This window comes from Anguilla rostrata, chromosome 4 (assembly GCF_018555375.3).
Source record: "Anguilla rostrata isolate EN2019 chromosome 4, ASM1855537v3, whole genome shotgun sequence".
Classification (NCBI taxonomy): domain Eukaryota; kingdom Metazoa; phylum Chordata; class Actinopteri; order Anguilliformes; family Anguillidae; genus Anguilla; species Anguilla rostrata.
In genome coordinates, this window is record NC_057936.1 from 18278228 (window position 1) to 18297388 (window position 19161).

The window sequence follows — 19161 nt, forward strand, 5'->3', positions numbered from 1 at the left end:
AACGTGGCTGTTCTTTCAAGTGTAGCATCATATATGTGTCCACCATGATTGTGTCCGGGAGATTTGTTTATCATAATTGTTATTCAAAGCCATTTATCATTTCTGAAGGATCGGCAGCTCTTCAATAACTTATTTGCTGATGGCCATTCCTACATATCATGACTGAATTCTGGCATTGAATTATGGACAATACAGAGCTACATGCCCCTTCTACAAACTGCTGACAAAGATCAAATTAACTGAAGGTAAGAGTAGTCAATAATATCCGTCTCTTTTTTCCAAAGCTAGTTTTTTCTGTGCACCTGGTCAAGGTCTCAGTTCATAATTAGATATTGTCAGAGGAGACACTGACATAATTGAATGTGGCAACACAACAGGCCAAACAACACCACCACAGCATGTAACCCTGGAGTATAAATGGTGTTGAAAGCTAAATTAAACGAGAAAGCAATCAGGCACAGTTTTACTCTAAATGACATATCCTTTGTCTATTAGAGTGTAAAACGAATACAATAAAAATGCAGCCCTTTGCTTGGAAAATCAGTTTGCTCAGGATTCTCAAAATTCTCCCAGAAAACCACAGCCATTCACAACCATTTTCACCTCCAGCCAACCATTCACTATTAAGCAGTGTCTCATCATAATTAGATTCGTGCCACTGGAATAGAAAGTCATTCGAATATGCTCCTCATCAAAGACAAATGTGCTTGTCAGTAGCTTTTCATTTTAGGATATCATTTTTCTATAAGGAAATTTAGGTTGAGAATAATGAACAATTGATTAAAAGTGGCAGCACTGGGCCTCTAGTGTCAGAAAGCAGAGAGACTGTGAAATGCCTTCAGAGAGGGCTGGTATAAATAGACTAGGCCCTGACTTCACAACACACAGCCACAGCATCAGACATGAATCACAAGTTGGAAAAAAGAAGCCCATTTTGAAAGTCACCTTTAAAATGATGCTGCCCTTCTTTCTCAAAGGTAATAAACCGTACTCATTTAAGGCCTGCAGAAACATAATGGATTATGATACAAACAAAACACAGGGGGAGGTGGCAAAGTAGATTTAATTTAAAAAGTGGCATTACATCATCATACTGTAATTGTATCCTGGAAATGGCCAATAGGGATCTGATGCTGTCCCTGACCTTATGTACATGCTCAAATGCATCTCTTCGACAAGAACAGTATATTATCATGCTACAATTATTTTCATAACAAAAGTATTATACTTACAGGGATTAACTGGAAGCATTAATGCTACATGCTTCACCTTTAAGGCCATGCTATCATTTTTCCATTAGCAAAGTAATTTCATTATTGTTCCCTAAAAGAAGAGGGTAATAATCCTTAATGTTGTGATTCCTTGTACACTCTCTCTTCCAGTTCTGCGTATCTCTTCAACAGTGGTTCAAAAATCTGAAAATAAAAATAGAAAACTTCAATGCTCATCATAAGGTTATTCTCGCTTCTAAATATACAGTACTTGCATTTCGCATTCACAAACAAATATTGGAATCTCATGGAACATATAGAATTTTGATGATGAGAATCAAAATACTTGATGGATGAGAATCAAAAATGGCCAAGAGAACTTCCGGAGGTTAGAATATGATTTATCTATTTTCTTCTTATATTTCTGGGTCTGTTTTTGACAGGGGTTTTGGATTCACAAATTGTTCAAAAACTGAAATTATATCAACCTTTACTGAGCTCGCTCGGGCGGCTACCATATTCAGTAGACATATACAGTACGTGTAGTCAGATAATGAGGAGTTCTGTAGAATATAGCCTCCCCTAACCATGCAATACATAAATTCACTTATATTACTTCAAAATGTCATTCAAACACATTTACATTAAATATGTTGTTTAGTCACTTAAGCCAGAAGAAAAGGGCATTTGTGGCTCTGCACTGTTGGGCACAGCCAGTGTGATCGCGGTTACAATAGTGATTCCCAGCAAGATATACCTTTCCGACTGTGCACTACACAGCATCAAAGACACAAAATTCAAAGTGAGAACAACAAATATGAATTTAAACCGTAACTATTTATTCAAGCCACAAAAATCAGCATTCCAACGGATGTTTTGTGTAATACGGGGTTCATCATCTACCACCCCCTTCCAGGAAAACTATGTTATTTATGTCTCCTATAGCACATCGCTGTAATTTCTGTTTTTTTGCCGTATTCGATGCAAGAGGAGATTTGCAGCTCAACAGATGAACGGGAGCTCACAGGTGTGTGTAATGAGGCACCATCATCCTGGCCAACTGATACCCCCCACCCCCATTATCATGCGAAATCGACTGGACTGGATTAGGGGGTAGAGGTGTAACACAAAGGTTCTGATTAAAAACGTGAATTTTACTGTATTAGGTGGTAGGCAAGGACATCTGCAATTGGCCCACTACAAGGTGAGACGCCTTTCCAACACTGCTCACTATAGTTCCATAAACTAACCCGGGTCTACGTCCCACTGTCATGAAGCTTCGGACAAAGATTTTTTTTAACGACTAGAGCTCAGTTTATTAACAAGCAAGCCAGAAATGCAGGCACAGAAACTAAATATTACCAGGATAATTGCATAAAATTAATTTTGTCAGTTCAGGCGAAGTAGACAACTGCTTCGCTACCATACTGCACAAACCTATTGCACAGCTGATTTTAAATAGGCCCACAATTAGTCACACCTGGAAACATTTTAATCAATCAGTTACTTGCAGGACACACCATGCACACCAATTCAGCAGTCAGTTCATGAAAATGACAAATAAAGCTCAATTATGCAGACAAGTTTAAATTAAATTAAAACATCCGAGAAAAAAAAACACCACACAAACACACACATCCTGTCTCTACAGCCCCGTTATTCAAATCACGCATCGCGAGGGCCGATAACTGCTGGTTTTCCACCCTCCCTTTACCTGGTAGTCAGGTGTGATGACAGTCTGGCCAATCAGTAGCTCTAATTGTTCAGTTAATTACCTGGGAGAAAAGAAAACCAGGGCCAGAATTGGATTCAAGGGCAAGATTTGTGTACCCATGCTCTCTACAGCACAGGTGTCAAACTCCAGTTCCAGAGGGTTGCAGTGTCTCCTGGTTTTGGGGGTGTTGTCGGCACAAGTGTTATATTTAAGGCATGAATTGGCTAAGGAATGTACACAGCTTGTACTCAATGCCGTAATTGGCAGCTGACTGAAAGGAAAACACAAAAACCCACAGACACTGCAGCCCCCTTGGGATTCAATTTGACACTCCTGCTCTACAGTGAAAGCTGCCCCTTCACGCTCGCATACAGTAACTAGACTCAAAGGGATTTGCCACTCAAAGGGACATATCAGTCATTTTTCTCAGTACCCTTGATAGCAGGGCTGCCCAATGTACCTGGAGATCTACCATTTTGTAGGTTTTCATTTAAACTCTGATCTGACACAATGGATTCTACTAATTAGTAGCTCAACAAAATCGCCATACATAGTCTTTACATATACATTTGTTCCATTGGGTGAAACTCCAGGCAGAGTGCGATTGACAGAAATACATTACAATCTGATGGGGTTCTTTTGATATTGTTGACTGATTATTACTTTGTCTTGCTTTAAAAGAGTGGTCAGCTAACTGAATTTAGTGATTTTTGTAAAAATCAATTAATTCAGACATTCATATATTTAGCAAATGTCAAACATAGGCCAATGCTAATTTGTGTCTCTGGGACACTAAAGGGCTTTATAATGTGAAAGGATAACCATATCCTTCTGCTATATTCTAGGCCAGGTCTCTCTTCTATTTAATCTCAGTGAGACATTCTGGTATATAAAGTATAAATACATAAAAAAAGTAAACAAGATTCACAACCAAAGCATAGCAGCCATGTGGAAGATACATGGAATCTGTAAATCATTCATCGGCTTTCTGCAAAACTCAAAGTGCAATACGGTACCGCAATCTCAACATGTCACCAATGCATCGCTTTTCTCCCAAGCACCACTTAATTTGTTTCTTTACTGTCTTATTTTAAGACAATATTCCACTACATAAAGGAAATCTGTGAGTCAATTTACCTGGTGACATAGGAGGGAAGTACCAAGACAGTCGATTCCTGTCACTGTTATGCCTGCAGTGTCAGCCATGGACATACAGTATGTACAACACTCGAGCAAGGTAGGCGTAAACTTGGCGAAAACATTCACTCTCGTATACCGAGCTAGTTATTGAGTTAAGTAAAAAAACGTATCTCTAACTTAATTACATTGACGTCTGCGCTAGCTAGCTAGCTCCTATATGGTCAATGAAGGAGGTGTGTTGACTAACACATAAAAAAGTGAAGCTGAAATGGCTGTTTCTTTCTTTCTGTAATAATTTATCTGAACAATTTTACCTTTGCTGAACATTTTACCATGCTGGTCTGGCATTCACTCTTATTGTACCAGCTAGCTAGTTAGTTTTCGATGGCCTAACATAACTATTGGGACAGACACATGTTATAAGCCTGTATCTAATCTCATATCAATGTTTCAGTGCCAGTGGGTAATGCAATAGCATTGGAATGTTCTTGTCATCAAAGCTTATGAAATTCATCACCTTTCTCGGAGCAAAATACCACTCGAAAAGCCAGGGTTCTTTGTGCCCCACTCATAAAGGGAATGAAAAAAGGTCATTTCATTGGCTATGAGTGAATCCAGGGTGCTACACACATAACATATTCAGCATGATCCAGACCATTTTCTACCTGCGCCATGCGTTTTGAGCTGTGTACCTCTGGTCACGAAAATACCAACATTCAATAGCCACGCCCACATACCGAGCCACTGACTGCGCCCATGCACCGAGCGATGTTGATTCCGGAAAATAGAGCCCTAAATCTTACAAGTGACATCACGGTCGAATCAAGTAGGTAGTAATGCATTAAACTGAATACATTAATTCATATCACAGGACATGCAATTATTATTTTGCAGCTTCTAATCTTAGAGTCGACGTAGAGTGTTTATGTTCAGAATTGCTCTTCAGTAAATTATATATGCAGAGTAAAGTGGTACCTCTGTTCAGTCCCTGTTAGTTGGATATGAGTATTCTGAGATAAAAGGTTTTTTAAGTTATGTCCTTTTACACTTTCCCAATAGAACTGGCAGTTAAGGTTTAGGAAGACCTGCCCAAGGTAACCTACGATCAGAAACAGCCATTACTATCCAAATGTAGCATCTAAAGTGTAAAAAAATTATGTCCTTGTACTTCATTGAAATCTCTGAAATAATCATTTAGCGGCACACTGCCAGTTCAGTAGCATGAGTGTTTTCAAAATGGTTCCTATAAACAAGAAGAGTGGCAAGCCGTGAATAGAATGCCTCCTTTTACTCCCTGACAAAGCAGTTACCCCACACACCGGGCCAATCCTTTCCATCAGTTCAAGTGGGGCAGGCTGGATCCCATCCAGGAGGGATCAAAATGCGCTCAATGCCAAGACGTAAGCAATACTAATCTTCACACATTCTTCAGTTGGCATGCTGTACCGCGGTTCACAGTGACAATGAGCCAAAAATCCGGCTGAGAGAACATTGTATGTGGGGGCACATCAGTTCTCTGCATTGGACGCTACACTGTTGATGTTTGTGGGGAAGCAATCACAGTGTGTTACATTTCGGTCCATCTGATCTCTTTTATTATACAGCACTGTCTGAAATTCATGACTTTGTGAGAAATGGCTTTCCCGAATTTTCATGAAGGCACAGTAGGGGTCTGCAGTCTACACTCCAACACCTGCCATTCAACACTCCCCCCCCCCCCTCCACATTTCATTGTCCTCCCCCTGTGTGCCTGCACTAGTCCCCCCATCCCAGCCGTGATCATAATCTGCACTGCCTCCCCCCCTACTCCCAGATAGTGCACCCCCCTACCCCCACCCCGGCACTTTCTAACTTTAATGGGGATTAAATGATGGGGATTCACTGGATACCTTTGAGCCTGGGTGGGGAAAAAAGTAGAAACCCCCTTATTTTAGATCTTATAAAGTACTATTGGAAAAGTAAAAAAAAAAAAAAAACTGCACTAAACAGGATAATTCTGAAATAATAGTCTTGAGGTGGTAAATGAACTGTCTATTGTATGCCAAACTATGATGTAAAAAAGATTAAACAATGCCAACTGTGGCTGCTCGATTACACAGTTCCTCCCAAAATCATTGAGTACTACTGGTCACTTTTTCCAGGTAGGGAATGATTACTCTCAAATGGATGCATTTAATTTTAAATATTGATCATGTCCAGAATGTTCCATGTTTCGCAGGTCTCATAACCAGCACCGAAACCAGATTGGGGGGGAGGGTGTATATTTTTTAAAATACATATATTTAAAGTATTACAATAGTTCAAACATGTGCAAGTAAGGCACCAATGTCTATGGAGGAACAATGAAAAATAAATGAAAGGACAAGGATGCTTTTTTTAGGAGGAGGTTTTTTTTCCCCCAGAAACCATTCCTTGAGAAAATTGCCTCCTGCAACTTGACACGACCAATCCATTTCATGCTCAGGCAGCTCATCCCTGGGGTACACTAAAGAAATATGTAGTATGTTACATGTCAACCACACAGTCAAATCTGAAATGTGATAGAAGTGGAACGGGAAGTACGGGAGGCAGGGGCGGGAACAACAAGTCCCAATTAAACAACCGAAGAATGATGAGGGCCATTTCTCCCCACCGGCCTTCGCCAGTCTCACTGAAGGAGGGAAAATATTTTCTCTGGCATAAACATGGATAGCCCGAGTGGACTGCGGGTAGGGTCCATTCATTTGGCATTGTACTGTATTTATTATGTACGATTATCTCAGTCACCAGGTCAATCAGCTGACTGGCCTTACAGCCAATTAGCCAATCAAACTGTTGACTGGCCATGGTCCAGTATGGCATCTTCACATCCTTGTTGTGAAAATGCATCAAAAACATCTTAAGAGAAATACTCCATCTACTGTTCTGTATGTGCTGATAAAAGATTGTGTATTGAAGCTCAGTTCCTATACTAAAAAGGTTATAGCACCATTGTATTTAGTATAAATGTACCTTAAAAGATTTTGGAGATCCAATGAAGGAAATTGCAAATAACACAAATAGGCTAGATTATATTAACATTTTAAAAGCCGCTGTTACAGATGCAGGAACTCATTCTAGGGGAAAGCAACAGATTTTATGGGCCAAATTATTATACATTAATGGCTGTGCTCGTCTGCAGGTTAAGTGCAAGCATGTTAGAGGTATATTATGCTGTTACGCCTTGCCATAAATGATTAAGCTGGGGCTTGTTTTCTGTGACAGCCATGGAAATGTATTTTTAAACAGAAGATTTAAAGGAAAAAAAACATTGCTGTGCCAACCTAGAAATCACTGCAGAATTTCCACTATTATTTATTTCTCAGCCACTAATGCAGCTAAGCCATCTCACTAGTCCTTCAACCCCTTACAGTACGTATGATTTGTGCCAAGTCTGAAATGAAGCATGTTTTCAAAGATTCAAAGTAAAGATAGCTATGTTTATGTATGTAATAAATAATAACACAACTGCTACATCATACAATAGAACCACTCATGCTGTACATGACTACCAACTACATAATGGACTTTCTACATGCTGAGCTGCAGGAGAGTCATATGAATGCATGCATCCTATTAAAAATAAATAAAAACCGGAAACAACTGATAATTAAAAAGTGCCTATTCTTTTAAATGTAAACACTGGGAAGATGAAAATGTAGCTGAACAGAAGATTTTACGAGCTGAATCAGATACCCTGACAACAGAGTATATTTTCATCCATGTACATACTATGTGATGTGCAGCACAATTCCACAGAGATAAAGGAATATAGAGAAGTGTACCACCACACAGAACTCCCTTCATAACAGGTTGGAGAGTGTCATATTAGATAGGGAATAGAAGATTTGGTCTAAATCTCAGATGCCGTAGCACCCTTAAGCAAGTTATTTCACCTGAATTTTTCTGGAAAGTATTCACTGTGTAAATTTTGCCTACAATATCTAAAACACGACTTATGTGTGTCACCATGAATAAGGGTCTCTGCTAAGCACATACATAATGCAACGAATGTTCGAAATGACATTTTACTGACAGCTACTAAATACTGAATGTAACAGAAAATTGACAAGGCCAGAATTCAAAGTCAGGCATGGTGTTATGGCAATTGAATTTCTGCATTAAAGAAATCAATACATTATTTAAAGCTTTTGCAGCATCATACACTTCTAACAAAGCCATTGATCCCCGGTTCATAAACAGGCCACATGGATGTTTCCAGGTAGCCTGTAGCTCATTTATGAATAATAAGTTAGTCTGTTTTTCAGTCTGTTTTATTCAACATCAAATGGCCCTTCCTTTTCGTTACAGAGTGTTTGAAGTGGCATGCCTGAAAACTAAGGGGAAATGAGGTATGACTTACAAATACAAATTAGTGGGATTGTCTGCCACTTCCATGCAATGCCACAAACGATGTGCACATACTGTACATGTACGGCAGAACTTTCCGTGCAAGACCAAACGTGTCCAAATCCCCCTGGAATAAAGGGCTGTGTTTTTCTGCGTCCACCGAGCAAAGAACAAAGCAGTGTAGGGTAATAGTCGGGGTCACTGCTGGTGGACTCTGCACGGCCCTGATGATTATGGTCATAATTAGCCAGTGGGAAATTATGTGAATCTGATTTTTAAAATCTTTTTCCCCCTCGTATTTGAAAGCACCTTGTTCTTACATAACCATGAAGCCAAATGCACCAATGCAGGGAGCGTCGCAGCTGAAGCACGCACTCCACCCATCCACTCCTCCCATGCAAGTAAGCCAGCAATTATTTTCCATGCAACAACAGGAGACATACTTCTCCAACTGCCACTAGATCTCCTATAGGAGAAGTATATGTCTCACTAATGACAACTTGTATTATAAGAGTTCCTGGCAAATAGTAAGGGGCTGCGGGTAACCCCGGTAACCCCTGCAAACTCAACTCTCCTGACTGTGGCCAGACGTAGGTGCCCTGGTAATGTCAGCCAGTCATAAAGATCAAACTTGGCTAGAGCTGTCAAGGCTTCAGGGCTCAGCCTAGGTTCATGGTGAGAGTTCTAAACACTTTAGAAATGGGACTTTGTCATGAAAATTTCAGCCCTCAGTAAAGCAAATGTACTCTGTGTTATCTGACTACCTTTTTAAAGAAACATAATGTACTAATTTATTATTTACAATGAACAACTTAGCTGCGTTCACCATGATAGAACTACAATGTAGATGCCAGCTACCTGCTTATAGCTAGAATGTGAAAGACAATCGACAACACTGGATCTACTACTATTGCTGACTTGTAATTCTGTTTATGTGTTCATGTGAGTTACATCTGCTAAACATAATTCACATTACAAAGGAGGGACCTGCAGCCAGAGTGACTGACAAAGCTTTTTTTTTAAATGTTCACATAGTTTACTTGACAAGTGACCAATGCTTCAATTCATCCATAACAATTATAATTGAATTATACCACACCATATGGCAAGACAGTCTACAGAATGTTAATCTACAGATTTGGGGTCCTTCTCTTTGTGAATGCCCACATGTTTATAGGCCGATTTCATTCACTGAAACTGGATGTTAATTAACTTTAAAGTACTGACTACGCAGTCTGAAAGTTCTGTGAAATAGGAACATTGCTAATTGTATTTCTTGTCTCTCACTGTTAGGTTTAAAAGTTTAGATGTGGATAAACAATTATTTTAACTATCAATCAGCCATGGATATTCAGAGGCATAGAGTTGAGTGGATAACATTTCATATTTGAGCTTGATTCATTTCCATTCACCATTCACTCATACACTCATGCAATTTACAGTCAGCTTGTGAAATACAAATGTTAAAATGTTTGTAAAGAAATATTTTTACAACGTTGAGAAGTGACTAAAACTTGACAGCATGTCTTCAACCCAATGAAGAAAGTCTCTGGTCTAACATCTGCTTATGTAAGTGACTGCTTTTTTAAAGCATGTCTAACAGGCACAGAGCCTTCATCATATGATTTCTGGGATTCAGTCATTATTATGATGTATTTTTTCTACTCAGCTGTTGACAAGAGCTCCTGAATATGTCAGAGCAGTGCACTGGTGCAATGTGAGACTACAGTCACATGAGCAAAAATCTTAATTTGTCTTTGAAGGAATGTCTGCAAATGAGAACAAAGAAATTGCAAAGCCCTTTCGGTAGGATCTGTGAAATGAGATGCCAGTCAGATCGCTGGATTAGGATGTTTCTGCCATTCTGAAGTGTAAGAAAGACCATATGCTTTTATCTCTATTTGCCTTTCACATATTCCCCAGAGACAAATCTGAGGCATCTGATGAGACCAAAGTAGCCGGGTAATGAAAGAAAAACGACAACAAACAGGACTTTGTCTGTTATTGAGCTGTCAATGCACACTTCATGCATATTTAATGAAAGGTTTAAGAAAAATGCAAACTTTCTTACCCTGACCAGAGAAAAGAACAATAGTATTCTGCTCTTGACTACGTTTAAGGAATAGTCATCATAACCGTGGTTAACTAGTGCTTTAGGCATGTCCTGAATGGGCTTATCCCATCACCAACCTAGTGTACCAAATACAGCTTAGCTTACATAATACACTAAAGCAGTGAATCCTAAAGACTATGCTTCACATTACTATACTGTACAACCAAATTACTGTAGCACAGAAAATATGAGAATTCCTGCTGTACTGTACCTAACATGTGCAGTCATACAACCCAAATCTTTTTGGCACTTTTTAGTGCTGCTGAATTCAGTGTGCCAAGCACTTAAGGGTACCTCTAACAGCAATACCAAAAATTGTGTGAGCAGATAATTAGATACAAAAATAACAAGCACAAAGGTGTGAAGCAGATGCAAATTAAGTTTTTTTTATGTATAACAACCTTGAAATAAAATTGGAGTAAACATGCTGGTTTTGATGGTACTGTTCAAACTTTCAGTTAAACATCTTTTAGCATGTCCAGTAGCTCTTTACATTTATACATATTCTACAGACATGCATGTATTCCACTGAAACCACCATTGCTAGCAATTAAGCAGTGCCTACTTTTAGTCCTTTTGATTGACAGGGTCATGATTTTTAGAGATTCCTTTCAGTCAGCAGGTGAATGATACATACAGTAAGGATGACGTTAGTTTCTATGTAATTAAAGGTTCAAGTTACTGTAAGTCAATTAGTACCAGAGTTGGAATAATAAGCCAGAAACATGAATCTCTGGACTGGGAATTATTGCTGCATGTGGCAATTTACTCACACATTACAAAGGAATAGTGATATTTTATTTAGATACTGACTAAATAAAACAATTCACACTCTAATCACTCAAACATAAACGGAACTAAAAATGAACATAAAAAAATAACCAACATATATTAGCAGTATGTAAATGCACACAATTCCTACAATTGGTTAACCTATTAAATTATTGGCGAACAGCGAAGCTACACTACAACAAACATATATTGTGAGTCCCGCTCATCTCACAATAAGCACTATTCCAAAGCTAAATGTGTTTCCAGTGTTAAAATGTACCTCAAAGGGATGTTCTCTTTCAAAAATTATGTCTGATAAAAGTGTGAAATTCTGCCAGTGTCAGTGTAAAAGAATCTGTGATTGAGTAGGGATTGACAGTTGGAGGTCAGTTATAGGATTTAAAAAAAATAAAAGTTTCAAATTAATTTCAAATTTCTATCTTTTTGGCATATCCATATTGTATTTGAGTTATGATTTATACAGCATGACTATTAGAAAGAATACTTATTCATACATTCTTACCACAAAATTGGCACATACAATATTTTAACTGCTAATACTAATGAACAGTAAAGGAAGAATTATTTTAAGAATAAAAAATGGAAGTCCTCAAATCATTGCAATACTTGATGTTAATAATAATTTTTAAAAACTTATAGTATTTGAATATAATAGTATGAGTATAGATGGATTTGTATGTCCTGGTGTTACGTTCACGATTGAATAGAGAGAGCAAATACAATACAAAATGAATCAAGCTTTATGTTACGTCATTAGATAACTTCCTATTTTCAGGAGACAATTTTTTAATCAGCACCAGTAGCTGTCCTAACACTTGCTTTCTAAAAATAGGGCTCAACAATTATTTCCAATGAGAAAAGAATGGTCAAGTTATTCTTACTACTATTTATGGTACAACTGGAATTTCTATGTTAAGTGGAACTGTATCACCCTTGCTTTTAAATAATTAACCTTGCTATTTCAAATTAATCTGTGCATGAAAATATGAAATGTTTGCATTCTTGATGTCTCTAAAACATTATAATTACGTGAAAGATTATTATGCTCACTAACATATTTATTCCATACAAAGAATTAATGCCTTGAAATGGGCACCTTTTTAGCAGAAAACTGATGTAATCAGAAATAATTACAGAAGCATTCTAAAATGCAGCTTTTAGTTGAGCAAAAGCCTCATTTTTGCAGTTATTTTACTGCACAAACAGTTTCCTGTGTGTTCAGTCTTCACATTAATTTTGATTAGCTTAATTACAAAGGCACATGTACAGGCTCCTCTCTATGATTTTCAATGCATTCAAGCAATTAGCCCTTAGAGGAAATAAACACTACACTCAGTGGTCTTCCAATTACAAACCAGATTCTAAAAGCAGTATAGTTGGTACTTTTTTTAGTTAAATTTTTTTATAGTATGATAGTGGCAATATGACATCTCTATCTACCTGACCTTCTTTTACCCACTTTTTTCTGATTAGACCCAGAACAGACCTTAATTACCATTTTTCTTTACTTATTTATTTCTTTATTTTAACCTTAGTAATTTCATTGAGCATTTAGCTAAACCTCTGTGACTGAATATGTGGCATTAACTGTTAGGGTAATTTGCAATCTGATAGGGTTTGTCAAAATGAGGAGTTTTTCTGCACCTTGATCGACAAAAATAACATAGAGTTTACATGCAAAGGTATTGAGGCGGTGACAACTATTTTTTTTTTTTTTTGCTGTTTTTGCTCGGTGCTGCAGCACATTAGACTTGAAATGAAACAATGAGGATGCAGACTGTCAGCAGTACTCTGAGGGTATTGAAATCCATATTGGGTGATTCGGGCAGGAATTATAGCCCTTTTTATACGCTGTCCCCCATTTTTGGGGAGCAAAAGAAATTGGAACGATGAACACAATCTGAAATAAAGTAATCATATTTAATACTTTGTTTCAAATCCTTTGCATTCAATGACTGCCTGATGTCTGTGACCCATAAACATCACCACACTGTATCTTCCCAGGTGATGCTCTGCCATCTTCAGTTCTTAAAGAATTGTTTCTGAGGTGTTTTTCCTTCATTCTTGTCTTCAGCAAGTGAAAAACACGTTCAATTGGATTTAGGATGGGTGATTGACTTGGCCAGTCAAGAAAATTCCACAATTTGGCCCTGAAAATCTCCTTTATAGAGTTAGTGGTGTGTTTGGAGTCACTGTCTTGCTGTAAGGTGAAGCACTGTCCAATGAGTTTTGAGGCATTTGGTTGGATCTGAACAGTTAAGATGTTTCTGCATACTTCAGAATTCACCCTTCATTTTGCGGTGAACCTTTTGAGGTTATGCTGGTATAGTATTCTCTTTATCTTTGACATATTTATGCCTACATCCTGGAGAGTGCTCTTGATCTTTTCGGCAGTTCAAATGGGGCTGAAAGTATTCTTTGGTCATCCACTACAGTGGTTTTCCATAGTCTACCAGGTCATTTGCTGAGCTCACCAGTGAGTTCTTGCTTCCTAATGAGTGTATTAAACCGTTGATGGTGACACAACCAATGTTTTGGCTATCTTTCTGATCAACTTTTTTGGATTTGTCAGCCTCATGCGTTATTGGCATTGAAACTTATTGGTGCTTGTGTTGAGAGACAACAGCAACAGACACCAAATGAAAATTCCATACCTAGGATCTAGAATCAGCTCTAGACCTTTTGCTCCCTTTTGCGTGCACAAATTAATTATGTAAAGACACATAGCTGGCTAAGAAACAGCTGAGCAACCAATTGTCCACATACTGTACAGACAGTCTGTACGTTAACCTCATATTCACCATTTTATTTCAAATCCAATGTGCCGGTGTACAGAGCCAAGACAACAAAAATTGAGTCCCTGTTACAATACTTTTGCAATTAACTGTAGTTTATAGGCCTATGACACATTCTAATGAGACAAATTCAGTGAAGGAAATGGACGGTGGTTATATCGTATATTGTACAGCACCTGCAGTCTCTATACTATACTTGTTGTATTGTGTTGATTAAAGCCATTTCTGCTATGAGAGGTCAAACTATTTGCATCGTCATGCAACACTGCTCAAGCAGAGATTAGTACATAAAAAAGGAAACTCTTGCCTTGGCTAAAGCAGTTCAGAACACTGAAATCCAATTACCCACCATGTTTCATCAAACAACCTGTCTAACGATTACCAGCCAACCCAAACCCCATGTGAACAGAAATGAACGTCACAGCGCGCAGTCACCCATCGTCCAATCGCATTAGGAAATGTCACTTTCATTTCAAAAGCACCCACATGGCATATTAAACCAACCCAATTTCTTTTAATTATCCAACCCTCTCCTATTAATTTCCCTCTAAAACCCTGCACTAATTCTGCTTCAATTTAACTCGCATTTTCCGTCCCCGTTTGACCCTCTGTATATATTTTTTTAACAGTTTAAGAGGCTGGCACGTCATTTACTTTAACAATTCCACACCAAAGGGAATGAAGCATTTAATGAAGAAGCAGTGACTCATAAAGTAGGCCACTCTGCAGCTGATAAGCCTGGATCTGGGGATTCAGAGGTCAAGTGCTAAAAAAGCTTTTATAGGGTGGCCTGCTGGCTGAGTCGGCACTCAATCCACAGTGGAAAAATATCCCACCCGGACATGATGGCGGGAAAACGAAGGACTGGCGGTGACCACCGCTAACTCCACTGAGCCGCCGATGTCACATCCCACGAGGAGATCAGATCCCTGCTTGCGGCGTCTTGCCCGAGTTAAGATGAAAGCCCTTCCGATTTGTGTTTCGTGAAGGGAGGCTAATGCGTTTAAAACCTTGAAGGTGTAGGTCACAGTGATCTACACTGAGCATATTCATAAGGTCAGGGTGCATGTTCCTGTTGAGAATTACCAATGCGTTTCTGTGTTAATGCCTCTCTCACTGACTCACAAATAGCTTCCCCTTCAGACACGCCTTATGGTAATCAAAATGGAATGCATTCCCTTGCATTCATTTGACCCCGCATGAGTTGGCAGAATTTGTTGCAGGGTGCTAAAAACACAAGTACTACTGCAGCAGCATACAAACATGAAGAGTGACAGCTTCCAACCCAATGTATCTATTCTGCTGACATTGATTAATCCAGGAGACAGGAATGCTCCGCCCCACTGCAGAAAGCTACCAATGCACGTCATGATGGAGTATCTATGAGACAAAGAGGATGCCTTCACTACCGTTTCCTAGGCTTGCTTCAACAGTATTTCAGAACCACTTTCACCAGATGTGTGATAATAAGGGTATTTCAAATCACAAGTATCAGCCATTCACTAGGAGTGCAGATTAGGCTCAGTAGTCAGAGCTGTCATCAGCCGACTACTGATAGAACCTGTACTGGCGGGACAGTGATACTTTCATAAGTAGGGGGGGTTTAAACTGGAAATGGTTCCTCAGGTTACTATTGCAATAGCTTCTCACAAATTTGCACCCAAAGGATACCGGTTATCAGAGGTACTCTACTTCTACTTTGATCAATATCGCCCTCTCTTATACTTGTGCTATGTAGCCTGTAGGGTATGAAATAGTCGTTGGGTCACCACGGAGTGCATCTGAGTAGTGCACAGTCCTTGGTAGCAGTTGTCCCTGCCAGACTGGCACAGTAAAAAAAAAAAAAAGTATAATGCAATAATATAAAATTTTGGAGAGAACAAACAAAGGAAAGGGTTGAGAAAACTAATTTTCACCTTTTCTGCTCCTGGGGTTGGTGTCACAGCAAGCTTTGGTTCTGGGGCTTTGCTGACTGCCTCAGAAAAACTCACTCCTCTTCCAGCCACAGTTCCTGTCAAATGCAAAGGTTCATGAATAAAAAAGGCATGAACAAACACAATAATAAATAAAATAAAAAAACATTTTGTCATGACAGATGTTCAGTCGAGTGAAAACAGGAACAAAAACATGGACTCGTGGATATCGCGGGAGACTGGCCACTAAACCCAGGGTAAATTAAATTGCCTAACTGGTGACTGGATCATTCATTGATTACCATCCAATTACACCTGTGCCATATCAAATACATCAGTTCTGTGAGCATGTAGTCCACTGTGTGAATGTCTCAGCGTATAACTGTGTGGTTGAGTACAGTTGCTTTTGTGCTTGAAAACATTTCATTGTAGAGCTGACATTTGGTATAATTTAAATACAAATGAAGACTTCTGGATCTGGAAAATTCACCCTGGCCATAAATGAAGGCCAAGAACATATGACTCTGACATAATACTGAACTACAGACAGTTAGATCTGCTAGCTAGGAGCTAGCTTGCTGTTAGTTGCAAATCATGAATGTAATTTAACCGTGCTAATCTAGCTGTCACATCTGCAGCAATTGTGAAGCTGAAGACTTTCAAACAACCCAGGATCAATCTGAGCACAGGCAAATAGATATGCTGCTGGTAAGCTAGGAGGCTCAGCCAGCAGGAATCAATAGCATTCGGGTCATCTGGGTTTCTGATCAATCCAAAAACTGAAGCCATCGCTTTTGCTCCATCAGACAGATTGGTTCATTTTCATTCCCCTTATGTGATTGGTGTGAAATGGCTGCGAAAAATGGTCTGCCTGGGGGAGGGGAGGGGGGATGTAGGTGGAGATACATGACATAACACCAGAAAATCTGCTGCACCTCACTGGAAACAGAGACCTCTGACCACACCAGTGAGTGTTCAGAACGAGCAAAAACCTTCCCAATGTGAAATACTTCAAAAGCTGTGCAGACAACAGATACATTTTCAAGGACAGTAAGCAATATGAATGCTGTAACAAGACTCTATATGTACTTCCATTGTATTTTAGTGCCTACGACCTCAAGGAATTTCCATGCAGACAGATTCATACTTGGGCCTGAAATAGGAAAAGCACTCATGCATGAACTCTCTTCATCCTCAGCGTTCATACCTTTACCATTAATTATCTCCGGTTTGAGGGTACATAATGTCCCTACATACCATAAAAGCAAGTTTACTGTCCACATATAAAAATGTTTACTGCAAGAACATGAATGACAGCCCACATAATTTAAGCAGTCATCAATTTTAGACACTATAAAAGTTATGCTGTGGCCTATGTTTATGTGTGTGTGTGTGTGAGTGTGCGTGTATGTGTGCACGCATGAATGTGTGTGTGTATGTGTTAATAGAAAACAGCAGTGCCACTACTACTGAATGCACTTTGTGGTCTGTAATACTCAGATAACAGCACCCCATAGAATGTTAAATATAAGCAGGACTGTAACTGCCCAGGGTGCAAATTTAAGCTCTCAACTCATGACAAATTTAAACATCTAAACTGAATGACATGCATATGATTGCCAGACTATCTGCAGATGGTGTAACTGACATTGAGAACAGGCAAAAATATTCCTAGCATGTCAGTATACTTGGGAGTCTAGGATTTGATGTTTCTTTATGCCAATGGATGTACAAGTGTTAACAAAGGCTTTACAAGGTGTAAACAACAGTGTAAGAAAAGCTGCATTCTGTATATATTGCGGAGGGATCAATAATGATTGTACAACATATTATGACTCCACTGACCTTTAATTTGTATAAAGGTTGTCTCTGCAATATCTGTTGACTCAACTTGAATGTCTTGACATTTGAAGCCAGGTTAATTTTAACTTTTTTTGTTGCCACAAATTATAAAGCATTGTCAACCAGCACAGGGCCAATGACATCAGAATGTTCAGACAACCAATATTTGAGAAGTAGTATCAATTCAGCGATATATTTGAACTGTAACATGTAGTTTTAAAAAAAATCTAACTTTCTATCAAAAGCCTCCCTTCAAAGCTTTACGAAAGTACACCAAAAGCGTTTTCCCTGATAAAACCACAAACTTTACATTTTCCAAAGTGCGCTGATTTGAAAAAATACCAATATTCCAGCTCCCAAGAGGGGTCTGTAAAAATAACGTACTTTCAGAGAGCAAATGACAGCACCATTCAAAACTGACCAATCACGCAGTTTGATAAACTGAAACTGCAGCAATCCTCCACATCAAGGAAAGTCCCTATTGGCCTTTGCATCATTATTGGGTTAAGTCTGGTTACATCTGAACACAGCATCTGAGACAATGTCTCCATAAGTTAGCGTCCAGCTTGGCGCTGACACCACCAGACGGACCTCAAATGGGGCCTGACAGGGGCTCAGTAGAGACCCCTTGTCAGCGTCCAGCAATCCAGACATCTCTCTACGTCAACGAGAGGATCCTCGTTCCTTTGTAAATAAAATCACTAAAAAGCCTCTTTCACTCAGGGTGTATTTGTCTCAGCCAGGACCAATCTCCAACCCCCCAGAGATGTCACCCTTTACCCTCTTCTTCTGATGGCATTCCTGGAATATAATACATACTGACAAGCAATTAAGGCCGAGCACTCGATGTAATGAAAATGGACTGTGTATGACCCGGACACGGCGGCTCCCTGCTCTTAGAGGCGCTAAGCATGGCGCCGCGCAGGCCTCTACCGACGAGGTGAGGACAAAGCTGCGCTTGATTTTTTATAAATTAGCGGTATTAGCTGTGCTCCCACCAACTTCAGCCTGGCCCACTTTAATGGGAGACTTGTATGACAAGATCTAATGCGGTATAATTAGTTTGACGGAAAGGCAATGGAATGATTCATGTGACACATCCCATACATCTAAGGGTTGTTATTAATAATGCAGCTTGCAAGTTTCTCGCCCTCGCTGCAGCACATTAATTACTGATCTGAATTTTTTACTTTGCTTACCTCTTAATTTTCAAATGGATAGCAGTGCATTTAAATCCTGCACATTAAATTAAAGACATGTTAATAGGCCTCTT

The 19161-nt window shown here is 39.1% G+C and overlaps 1 protein-coding gene across 6 annotated transcripts in view; it reads right to left on the reverse strand.

The window, feature by feature from the left end:
- Positions 1-1045: 1045 nt before the first annotated feature.
- The window catches only part of xylb (xylulokinase homolog (H. influenzae)), a 56059-nt gene continuing 37943 nt past the window's right edge, over positions 1046-19161 (reverse strand). For 5 of the 6 annotated variants that reach the window (XM_064331093.1, XM_064331089.1, XM_064331088.1 and 2 more), the window contains 2 exons: positions 16050-16144; positions 1046-1415 (listed from right to left, as the gene is read on the reverse strand). In XM_064331093.1, coding sequence (XP_064187163.1) covers positions 1347-1415; positions 16050-16144 — 164 coding nt within the window. In that variant the 3' untranslated portion in view covers positions 1046-1346. Of the gene's footprint in view, positions 1416-2925; positions 2987-16049; positions 16145-19161 lie in introns of all 6 variants that reach the window. The other variant, XM_064331090.1, reaches the window with a different exon arrangement.